General features: G+C 37.4%; 1 protein-coding gene across 3 annotated transcripts in view; it reads right to left on the reverse strand.

The window, feature by feature from the left end:
* Window positions 1–2,409: 2,409 nt before the first annotated feature.
* Window positions 2,410–12,828, reverse strand: part of syt7a (synaptotagmin VIIa) — a 152,800-nt gene continuing 142,381 nt past the window's right edge. For 2 of the 3 annotated variants that reach the window (XM_048158731.1, XM_048158733.1), the window contains 6 exons: window positions 12,492–12,603; window positions 9,005–9,272; window positions 8,299–8,468; window positions 7,651–7,765; window positions 7,338–7,537; window positions 2,410–4,346 (listed from right to left, as the gene is read on the reverse strand). In XM_048158731.1, coding sequence (XP_048014688.1) covers window positions 4,242–4,346; window positions 7,338–7,537; window positions 7,651–7,765; window positions 8,299–8,468; window positions 9,005–9,272; window positions 12,492–12,603 — 970 coding nt within the window. In that variant the 3' untranslated portion in view covers window positions 2,410–4,241. The remainder of the gene's footprint in view (window positions 4,347–7,337; window positions 7,538–7,650; window positions 7,766–8,298; window positions 8,469–9,004; window positions 9,273–12,491; window positions 12,604–12,828) is intronic. The other variant, XM_048158734.1, reaches the window with a different exon arrangement.

Consider the following 12,828-nt stretch of genomic DNA (forward strand, 5'->3'; position numbering starts at 1 on the left):
TGGGCTGACAGTGTGAACGCAGCCTAAGATCACTAGCATTCTGGACACATTTAAGTGAATTTATGTTTCTTCATGATGTTAAAAGGCATTTAATCTAAAAGTTTCTTTTTAAATGTGTTCTTTAATAGTTTGATTTGACTTTAATAATAAAAGAAGTACATGGTATAAAGAGTACAGTACATGTGTCCAAACTTTTGACTGGTAGTGCAGATAAAAAATAGTTAGTACACCTTTAAATTAGCATGCAACTACTGATTAGTGTTAGTAAATACAGTACTATCAACTAGTAATTATTGAAAATAATATTGGATTCAACAGATTAGCTTCTAATCTAACCAGTCTTTAGAAATCACACAGGCCAAAATGTCAAATTAACCAGATGCATGAACTGTGCTAAATGAATTGAATGTTAAACATTTAATTAATCTCTTGAGATAACGCATTAAATTTGGCAGCCAGATATTTTGTTTATGCACTACTTATGTTCCTAAAAATCTTTTATAGCTCAGGTCTTTTAGGTGGAAAATAGTCTGTCCTGTTCAAGGTCTCTGCCCAGAATAACTAGTTGTTCTTGAGAGGGAGAGAGAGTTTGGACAGCCGTCCTCTGCTTCTGTGTCTCGATGTCATGCTGAGCGTCTCTACCGAACTGCACACTCACTCCGTCCCCATAGTGACCCCATGGCAACGACACCCTCCACGGAAACGCCACACCACATGCTAACACATGCCTCATCATGCCGCAAGCATCCGGCCTGCATAAATGACACAATCTTGACAAACACACATACCCATATCACATATACAGAAAACAAATGATTTGAGAGAGAGAGAGAGAAACAGAAAGATTTTCTGTCCAGCCCAGTCCAGCCTCCCCGAACGTGCCGTTTGCTCTTTAAAACGCTCCTCCCTTAAAATACAAAAACTATCTATTATTGTATTAACAATTACTATTATATTTCTCAGTGTTACACCATTAAAAAGTGCAGCTCACATTTCTCCAACTCTTTTCAGAGGAGAAAAAGAGTCTCATAATAAGACGGAAGGAAGCCATGAGAAAATAGAGCAGCATATTCACACACTTTGATTATTTTTAACATCAATGAAGATACACATTAATGCTGTAATACACGCACAGCAGAATCTCACAAAACCTGTCAAGAACACGTCTGGGTCGTATTTCACCCCAAAATCAAAAGAAAGCAATGGGAAATTATTTTTTGCATAAAGAAAATAAAGCCTGTAAATAAAGCCCCCCAAATCCCCGGTACCAAAATGTAAAAAATAAAGAAATGGTCGATTAATTGCGATTAATCACATCTAGCATAAGCGATTAATCACATCTAACAACCATTTGTAAATATATATATATATATATATATATATATATATATATATATATATATATATATATATATATATATATATATGTGTGTGTGTGTGTGTGTGTGTGTGTGTGTGTGTGTGTGTGCTGTCAAATCGATTAATCGCGATTAATCACATCTAACATAAGCGATTAATCGCATCTAACAACCGTTTGTAAATATATAATGTGTGTGTGTGTGTGTGTGTGTGTGTGTGTGTGTGTGTGTGTGTGTGTGATATATATATGCTGTCAAATTGATTAATCGCGATTAATCACATCTAACATAAGCGATTAATCGCATCTAACAACCATTTGTAAATATATAATGTGTGTGTGTGTGTGTGTGTGTGTGTGTGTGTGTGTGTGTATATATATATATATATATATGCTGTCAAATTGATTAATCTCGATTAATCACATCTAACATAAGCGATTAATCGCATCTAACAACCATTTGTAAATATATAATGTGTGTGTGTGTGTGTGTGTGTGTGTGTGTGTGTGTGTGATATATATATATATATGCTGTCAAATTGATTAATCGCGATTAATCACATCTAACAACCATTTGTAAATATATAATGTGTGTGTGTGTGTGTGTGTGTGTGTGATATATATATATGCTGTCAAATTGATTAATCGCAATTAATCACATCTAAAATAAGCGATTAATCGCATCTAACAACCATTTGTAAATATATAATGTGTGTGTGTGTGTGTGTGTGTGTGTGTGATATATATATATGCTGTCAAATTGATTAATCGCGATTAATCGCATCTAACAACCATTTGTAAATATATAATGTGTGTGTGTGTGTGTGTGTGTGTGTGTGATATATATATATATGCTGTCAAATTGATTAATCGCAATTAATCACATCTAACATAAGCGATTAATCGCATCTAACAACCATTTGTAAATATATAATGTGTGTGTGTGTATGATATATATATATATATATATATATATATATATATATATATATATATATATATATATATATATATATATATATTGATTAATCGTTTGTAAGATGTGATTAATCGATTTGACAGCACTTATATATATATACACACTGTATATAACCTAAATAAAAATATTATTTTAATTGTAAAATATTTAAACATGGTAGTTATTTGCTGTACAGGCTTTAATTTATGCATATTTACATTTAAAATAAAAAATGCTGTATTAAAAAAAAAAATTAATTTATAAAGTTAAATGAATTAGTTATTTATGGTAAAGCATTTGGGGGTAAAATATGTTTAATTATCATGAACATAATCTCACAATAAAAAAAAATGTAATTGTCCTAATTGGCAAAAAATTATTTCTTTTTTTCTCACTCTTGATTTTGGGATAAAACATGACCAGGACATGTTTCCGTGAGATTCATCCCATCTACCTCTGACACAGTCTCATACGCACACATACGCGGGTAAAGGCAGGTTTTTGATGGGGTTTCTGTAAAAGATGAGCCCCTATTAGTGCACACACACACAAAGAAACACGTCACTAGAGCAAAGTGTGGCGAGAACTATCCGGCGCAAAATCAACAAACTCTTTGCTTCTATAGTTCACAGCAAATCTGGAAGAACAATTCTGATTGGTTTCTTCAAATGTCCTTTTTATGAAAGAAAAAAAAAATATGACATCAAGTTTTTTTTCTATGTGTGTGTATTTTTTTTCCCCTTACATCTGGATTTTCTTCCAAAAGTCCCAGAAGACCTGGAACGATCCTTTGAGGAAGTTGTTTTCTTTTCTCCACCCTGGTTGGTTAATGTTTTTAACGATATTTCGGTTGGATCTACAACACGTCACTCACAGCACACGGACAACAAGGGATCCCAAGAAAAAGAGGGACTTCACTACTATTGTGCCAGCGATAAAGAGAAACCACAGAGAAAAAAGCAAAAGAGACAAGGATGGTGGAGTCCATTTGCTGTCTGTAAGTCTCCAGATGGCGTAAGATTTCAATGTCTGCGGCTTTCAGCTGAACCAATTGGAGCTGTTTACTTAGAAGAAGAAGAAGAAGAAGAAGAAGAAAGAGAGAAGGGAGGATAGATAGAACGAGAGATGGAAGGAACAAAGATACGGAAAATCAGTTCAAGTGGGAAAGATGAGGAAAAGGCTTGGAGAGGTCGGGGATTTCGAGAAAAACAACTATAAATGGTGACGAGAAAAAAATGAGACTGGTAATGGCAAGAGGGCGTCGCATTTCCCCTCATGGCTTTAATTACAGCGGCCCTCCGGGGCCGTCGGACGCGCATGGGATGTCTGAGACCTGGAAAAATACAATTCCCAGAGTTCCTGCGACTTGATCCGTTTCAGCGGTGGCCAATTTAAAGGCTGCCAAATGAGCTCCCATGAGCCTCCGGGTCTAGACGTGGGCATGGTTGAACGAGACGAGGGACGGGGCCGAGGTGACGCGTTCACACATCAGAAAGATGTCAGACCTCTCCAGCCTGAGGAACACGGGGGAATGACAGCTAAAAAAAACAAAACAGGAAGAAAACATCATCCTGGTAACGTGTAGTTGCGGCATGAGCGCTCTCGGAGCATCTTTAAATGGCTTTGTTGGATTTCGCGACTATCCCAGAGTCCCGAACGGATGCTAATGCACAAAATATCAAAGAACCGTTGTGTAATTAGCAACTGGTAAATAAGCAGGCCTTTATACTACATGTTACCAGAGTAAATCGAGATGAAAGTGGAGGAGAGATTCAGAAGCTCAAAGGTTAAAGGTTACAAGAGTGGATGGCTAAAAGTACCCGTGTTGTGCCGTCTGGCAGCAAGTTAGTCTTGTGCATAAGGACGGGGTTTCGGGTCAAAGGTCAAATGGGGTTGGAGGGAAAAATGGGAGATGGAGAGGGCGAATCAGGCTTTGAGGGCATGCCACTGCGCCACATTTGTACGTGGCCGGCTCAACATGTCCTTCCAGTGTTTGACCTCAGCAGGACCGCTCTTCCATGACAAGTAGATCTGAGAGAGAGAACAAGAAAGAGATGATGGTAAACAAGAATGAAGGACACAGCAGGGTTCCCGCTCTTTTCAAAACGCTCTTTCCAGGTAGAGAATCGTAAAGAATTTAACGACTCGTTTCCAATTCCACTAAATGATTCCAATTCCTAAATGATTCCATTAACGATTCTTTTAGTACTTTTGAACAACCCTATTTTCAGTTGTCGTGCCGCTGATTCAGTATGAGCGCTGAATCATGGTGCATGAAACACGACTTTGAACGATTTTGAACTTTCAAAGACTTTGAACGAATTTGTTCTGCAACAGTGAACGAATGCAGACGAATCGTTAATAGAATCGAATGTTAAGAAAATCAGTGTTTTTTTCTTTGAATAGAACCAGTTCCTAACCCAAGCATATTATATATTAAGAATTATATTTTACCCTCTTATTTTAGCATCTATGTCGTTTCTAGTTTTATATATATATATATATATTTTAGGAGTGTAACAGTACATGTATTCGTCCCGGCATGCGCGGTAATGCAACACTGTTTGCTAACCGCCACAACAGGAAAAACCACAGAAGAAGAATAACAGATGATCTATGCATAAAAATGTTTAAGTCTAATCTCTCAACCAATGTTTCAACTGTGGAAAAACATTAATAAAACAGCTTACGTAGCATTACATTTACCTCAGGTCAGTCATTTAGTGTCCACAGCATGTTAGTTCACTAGAGAAATGAGCTCTAGAGGGCAGCATTTCACTAAATATATGTTTGTTGATTGTTATATCTAAAAATAAAAAACTCAATTTAATAGTTTGGGCTGTGTTGTTAATTGTAACCTTCAATATTGTAGTAATGTGCAAGAAAAAGTTTCCTGTATATAGTTTACAGCATTAGCTGGGATAGATTGTTTTTATCCTTACGGATATGTTAATTATAGTTGAATTTATTTAAAGAGAGAGACACAATGTGTTCAATAAACCACTGTTTAATAAAAAAGAAGAAAAAATAAGCAATTTTATGTTTAGTTTTCTCCCCCCTGGTGAACTGAACCTGTACCGAACCCGTACCAAACCATGACTTCAATACCGAGGTACGTGCCGAACCGTCATGTTTGTGTACCGTTTACTCCTCTAATATATGTATTATATCTATCTGTACACATTTTTAAAAATCTTTTCAGTTTTCCTTTCTAAAGCATACTGCTTTTATAGATAAATCTCAAATCTCTGATAAACGAGTTAGGTCAGAAGTAATCTAAAAGTAACGTAATTACATTACCAAAAATCAATGACTACACTTTATGTCATGTAATATGAAATCAGTAGCGGATTATAATTTGTAAGTAATTTACGCATTACTGTATATATATATATATATATATATATATATATATATATATATATATATATATATATATACACAAGTGCTGGTCATATAATTAGAATATCGTGAAAAAGTTCATTTTTTTTATTGTAAATTATTTTTAAAAATGAAACTTTCATATATTCTAGATTCCCTACATGTAAAGTAAAACATTTCAAAAGTTTTTTTATTTTTTTTTTTATTTTGATGATTACAGAGTGTACAGCTCATGACAGTCCAAAATCCAGTATCTCAAAATATTAGAATATTTCCTAAGATCAATCAAAAAATGGATTTTCAAAACAGAAAAGTTCAAGTTCTTTAAAGTATGTTCATTTGTACACTCAATACTTGGTCGGCAGCACATATTACAGCAAATGACTTGCTCCTAGCACAAATGACAGCATCAGTGAAGTGTGGCATGGAAGTGATCAGCCTGTGGCACTGCTGAGGCACTATTGACCCTTCAGATCATCTGTATATTGTTGGATCGACTGTTTCTCATCTTTCTCTTGAAAATATCCCATAGATTCAGGGGTCAGGCATGTTGGCTGGCCAATAAAACACAGTAATATCATGGTCAGCAAACCACTTGGAAGTGGTTTTTGCACTGTGGGCAGGTGCTAAAGTCCTGCTGGAAAAGGAAATCAGCATCTCCATAAAGCTTGTCAGCAGATGGAAGCATAAAGTGCTCCAAAATCTCCTGGAAGATGGCTGCATTGACTTTGCACTTGATAAAACACAATGGACCAACACCAGCAGACGTCACGGCCCCCCCAAATCATTACTAACTTCAGAAACTTCCCACTAGACTTCAAGCAGCTTGGATTCTGTGCCTCTCCAGTCTTCCTTCAGACTCTGGGACCATGATTTCAACATGAAATGCAAAATTTACTTTTATCTGAAAAGAGGACTTTCGACCACTGTTCACTGTCCAGTTCTTTTCCTCCTTAGCCCAGGTAAGATGCTTCTGACGTTTTTTCTGTTTCAGAAGTGGCTTGGTAGTCCTTTTCCTGAAGATGTCTGAGTGTGGTGACTCTTGATGCGCTGACTCCGGCTTCATTTGACTCATTGTGAAGCTCTCCCAAGTGTTTGAATCTGCTTTACTTGACAGTATTCTCAAGCTTGTGGTCATCCCTGTTGCTTGTGCACCTTTGCCTACCCAATTTCTTCCTTCCAGTCAACTTTGCATTCAATATACTTTGATACATCACTCTCTAAACAGCCACCCCATTCAGTAATGACCTTCTGTGACTTACTCTCTTTGTGGAGGGTGTCAATGATTGTCTCCTGGACCATTGCCAAGTCAGCAGTCTTCCCCATTAGTGTGGTTTCAAAGAACAAGAGATACCCGGAATTTAAACTGTAGGGATGGTCATTTAATGAAACTCAAATGTAAATATTCTAATATTTTGAGATACTGGATTTTGGACTTTCATGAGCTGTACGCTCTAATCAACAAATGTTTTAAAAAAAACTTTTGAAATGTTTTACTTTACATGTAGGGAATCTAGAATATATGAAAGTTTCATTTTTTAAAATAATTTACAATAAAAAAATGAACTTTTTCACGATATTCTAATTATATGACCAGCACCTGTATACACAATAGTATAAACAGGATGCACATATTGTCACCTTTCCAATGACATCATTGCGGCTCAGTCGATCCTTATCCATGACGGTGATGATGATGGTGGTCTCTCGGAGAACATGTGCGGGCACGTCAAAAGGGAAGGATTCGTTAAAAACGGGGTTCAGGCAGCGTTTTATGGTCACTGTCTTCTTCTTCTCCACTCGCTTGTCTTTGTGCATTAGCCATACTTTGACATAAGGGTCTAGAGCCAATCAGAGAACGAGAGGGCGTGAGTTATGCAAATGACACATGAAGCTATTCAATATTCATTCAACCAGTGTATTTGTTAATGTTATTATATGTGTGTCCGAGTACCTGAGGTGCCCCCGATGTCCATGGCTTTGAGGTTGCGAGCTTTTATGATGTTAACAGTGATGGTGTTGGCAGTGGGGTTATAACACAGAGACAACAGCAGATCGCCACGTCTTCCCTAGAACACACACAAACAGACCACATGTCTTGACACAAGCTTGAAAGAGGTTTGAGAGTTACGGCAAAGCTTGGAATATAGTGCAACAGTCCTATGGACTACACATAATAACAGATTTTTCTCCATATAGTGGACTTCACTGGGGTTCAACGGGTTGAAGGTCCAAATGTCAGTTTCAGTGCAGCTTCAATGAGCTCTACACGATCCCAGACGAGGAATAAGAGTCTTATCTGGAGAAACCATTGCTCATTTTCTAAAAAAAAATTAAATTTTATATACTTTTAAACCATAAATGCTCGTCTTGCACTGCTACGCATTGCGTAATCATGTTGGAAAGGTCACGCATGACATGACTTCATTATATGAATCACTCCACAGTTTCAGCTAAAAATCTCTGTTCAAATGAAGAGAAAAAGTCACCTACATCTAGGATGGCCTGAGTGTGAGTAAAAATGAACAGCAAATTTTCATTTTTTGGGTGAACTATCCCTTTAAGAGTCCACATTGTCCATTGTATGGAAAAGTCCACTCACGGCTCCATCCATGCAGGGTTTAAGATCCTTCCAGAAGGACTTCAGCTGTCCGAGCTCCACTTTATTCAGAGGGATGGAGACCTCTCCGATCGGGTCGTTACGGCTGAAGCGATCGTAATCCAGCACCTGGAGATACAACGTTCGTTCCCGCACCTTCTCATAGGGGAACCCTGAGGAGGTGTAATGAAGGCAAGATTAGATTCAGATTTACAGTGCCATGAACATATTTGCACTGAGACAGTATTTTCCTGATGATTCAGCATGTTTCCCTCCAAATTCTCATTACTGTCATGTAAAAATTATAATAACAAACAAAAACCCTCTCATTGTTGTAACGAGACCTGACGGTTTACTTTTACAGCCTTTTTTTTTTTTCCATCATTTTCATTATTCTCATGCTGATTCTCATTAGGTTCTAATACAGTTTTTTCATCAGTATTACAGTAAATAATTACAATAATTGAACCCATCATGACCTTAGTGTTGCAACTGTCTTGCTCTAATGTTTTAGCTACAGAAATGATAATATAATTTTTAACAGTAAAATGTATTATTATTAATATTAAGGTAATGATAGTGTTTAAAGCAAAACATAATTCTTTAATGTCTTTCTTCAAATTTTGGGATGAAATATGACCTAGACATGTACTTCACAGGTTTTGCGAGACATATTTTTATTAAGCAAGAGATTTCATCCACAGCTGACCTTCAAAAAGGAAGGTTTCGTTCCAGTGAGGGTTGAGATTTTTCCTCTTGACTTTGGTCTCGAGTTTGTGCTTTCTGTCGGGCAGTAGGTAGATTTTGACGAAGGGGTCGGAGGTCCCAGAGAAGTCTTTAGCGGGCAGGTCTTGACCTTTGAGTATCTTCACCGTCAGAGTCGTGTCTTGGAAGCTGTAGCCCAAGCTGAACTGAATCCGGCCCAGTTTCTCGCTCACTGGACCTTCGTGATCGTCGTCTTCCGACCCCGGAGACAACTAAAGAGAGCATGAGAGAGAATGATGAATGTGAAGATCGGCGCTGTGGCAAAAGCACACACACTTCAGCCTAACCAAAGATCTGCTATGAAGAGTGTTTTTAACACCTGACATTATTATTGATCAAGAAACACACAGGCATGTCTTAAGATATTAAAGATGTAAGACAGCCCAGGTGAATATCGGGTAAAAAACAGATCATACTTCCCAGCTGATTGATTACATAAAGATTGCAAACATTTTTTGTCTTACAAGTGTTCTGAAATGTTGTTTAAATATGCAAATGAGGCATTATCTATTTAAATATGCATTCATTTGCATACATTTATAGAACAGAAATCTAAGCATTGGATAAAGCCAGGCTTCTTGTTTCATTTTGTTGACAGATTACATAGGTTTTTACAGAGGAGATTTTAGATTTCTCTTTTTATCACTTCATAAATCAGAAAATACTGTCAACAGCCAGAAAAAAGACATCTTCAGCATGTTTTAGGAATAAAATGTCAGGTGAATGACATATGAACAAACCCCTTCAGAATATAGACAGGAATAAAGTGTGGAGATTGCTGACTTTTCTGATGTATTTTGAGAAAACAGCCTTTAAAGATATGTTTTAGAATTGAAATCTACAGATGAAAATAGATAAAGTGCAATAAAATGAACACTTAAAGTGTATTTTGGTCTGAAACAACACGTTATGAAAGGCACAAATAGCCCAAAATCTCAAAATTGACCAGCGCATTAAAAAACAATGTTTTTGCCTGTAGTGTCTTGCCTTAAAGTGCCGCATATGTTTTTTTAGAAATGACCTTTCATGTAGTGTAATATAGCTGTTTGTAAATGCAAAAACTCTGCAAAGATATAAAAATCAAAGAGCGTGACAAATAAAGTTATTGTTGCTAAAAGAAAGTACAGATTCTGAACTGCCTGAAATGAGTTGTCAGTAATTCCAGTCTCAATTCCTGCATGCATAGGCGGCAATCAAATGGTCGAGCACCCACGGAAAAATACGAGATATTCTCCATTGATTTAACCAATGAAAAATTGATTAACATGTTTACATGGCAGAGTTTTTATTTTGTTTGCCTTATAGTTTGGCTTTATCCAACTGAAATCAATTGACCCTTCACCGGGAGTTTGATTGACAAGCGATCTAACCAATCAGGGGTGCGTTTCCCAAAGCGAACTATGGTCGTAAGTTCCGTCGTTACCAATAGAGTTCAATGGGACTTACGACCATAGTTCACCAACGATGCTTTCGGGAAACGCACCCCAGAACGCCAAATCCGCCATTTTGTCCGACAAAGCAGTCAGGAGTTAGAAGATTAACCTTGGTGGACTTGAACTTGAAAAATGGTGTGTATTGACGTATTTTCCCGTTTGAAACAACATTCCTTCTGATGTTCATTCATGTTTATTTGATGCTATAAATTAACTAGTAGTAAGAGATGATCGGTTCACAACACATTAAAGAGCAACAAAAGTTTTTATTGTTTGAATTTCTTTAAAAATTACACAGTTTGAAAGCTGGGATTTTGTTTAAAGGTGCCCTAGAATTAAAATTGAATTCATCTTGGCATAGTTGAATAACAAGAGTTTAGTACATGGAAATGACATACAGTGAGTCTCAAACTCTATTGTTTCCTCCTTCTTATATAAATCTCATTTGTTTAAAAGACCTCCGAAGAACAGGCGAATCTCAACATAACACCGACTGTTACGTAACAGTCGGGATCATTAATATGTACACCCCCAATATTTGCATATGCCAGCCCATGTTCAAGGCATTAGACAAGGGCAGCCAGTATTAAAGTCTGGATCTGTGCACAGCTGAATCATCAGACTAGGTAAGCAAGCAAGAACAATAGCGAAAAATGGCAGATGGAGCAATAATAACTGACATGATTCATGATATCATGATATTTTTAGTGATATTTGTAAATTGTCTTTCTAAATGTTTCGTTAGCATTTTGCTAATGTACTGTTAAATGTGGTTAAAGTTACCATCGTTTCTTACTGTATTCACGGAGACAAGAGCCGTCGCTATTTTCATTATTAAACAATTGCAGTCTGTATAATTCATAAACATCTTCATTCTTTATAAATCTCTCCAACAGTGTAGCATTAGCCGTTAGCCACGGAGCACTATCAAACTCATTCAGAATCAAATGTAAACATCCAAATAAATACCATACTTACACGATTAGACATGCTGCATGACGAACACTTTGTAAAGATCCATTTTGAGGGTTATATTAGCTGTGTGAACTTTGTTTATGGTGTTTAAGGCATGCGCGAGCTCCGGGGGAGGGGAGCATGAGATTTAAAGGGGCCGCGCAGCCTGAATCGGCGCATATTTAATGATGCCCCAAAATAGGCAATTAAAAAAATGAATAAAAAAAAATCTATGGGGTATTTTGAGCTGAAACTTTACAGACACATTCAGGGGACACCTTAGACTTATATTACATCTTTTAAAAAGACGTTCTACGGCACCTTAATATCATAAGTAATCTGCTCTGTCTTGTCTGTCGACGTGTTGTCAGTATCCTCTTTGCTCCGCGATGTATTTTTCACTCTGTGTGGCGTGACAGCACCATGGCTTGTCAGATAAAGCAACAGTAACTAAGGGGGGCGGTTCTTTGTGAAGGGTCAATTACAATGCTCCATGTAAATGCACCTACTTGTGTATCAAGTGCTGAGGAAGCCTCTGACCTGAAATTTAGATGTGCGTTTGGTTTTTGAGACATGCTGTAAGTGGCTGACCAATCACAACAGACTGAGCCATCTGACCAATCAGAGCAGAGGAGGGGTTTAAGGAGACAGGATCCTTGATCGATCAGTTTTCAGACTCTTTGAGGTGATGTGAAAGGTATATTGTGAGAAAATTAAAGTGTTTTTTGACACTGAATGCATGTAAACCTGTTGTAGAAGATCCAAAACAATTGAAAATAGCATAATGGGGCACATTAAGAGTTTTATTTGAGACACTCAGCAGCTATTTGAAGGCTAAAAAGCACCTATTTACCAACGTCAGCATTTTAGCAAATTAGTTAGGATTTTCACCTAATTAATATTCATGAGCAACACTTTTAAAACGCCCCTGGTTACTTTTCAGACGTTTCCCTTCCTGTCTAAAGGGGCCGAACGAGCTGCAGTGTGATTCAGCCAGACAGACTATGCAGGACCAGGATGCTACATGCAAACACACTGTCCTACCATCACCATGTCTCCAGTGAGCGAGTTGGCAAGGTCAGACACTGAAGAATGGCCGTCGGCATCTGGCGGCTGACCCTTAGGACTGTTAGCCGGCTTATTCCCCATATTCCTACTGCAGGGTGAGAGACAGACAGAGAGAAACACAGGTTACTAAAAATACCAGTCATGTGTGACTTGCCCTGCGTTTCTTTCTCTTTGCCACAGAATCAAACCCAGATGACCTTTTGACCTTTATGAGCGTCGACTCGTGTTATTCTGACCGGCTTCATCACACATTTTAGAAACGGACAAGAATATGAAGAAGACAAATTAATAACAAGCATGAGAATGATTTTTA

This window comes from Megalobrama amblycephala, linkage group LG15 (assembly GCF_018812025.1).
Source record: "Megalobrama amblycephala isolate DHTTF-2021 linkage group LG15, ASM1881202v1, whole genome shotgun sequence".
Taxonomy (NCBI): domain Eukaryota; kingdom Metazoa; phylum Chordata; class Actinopteri; order Cypriniformes; family Xenocyprididae; genus Megalobrama; species Megalobrama amblycephala.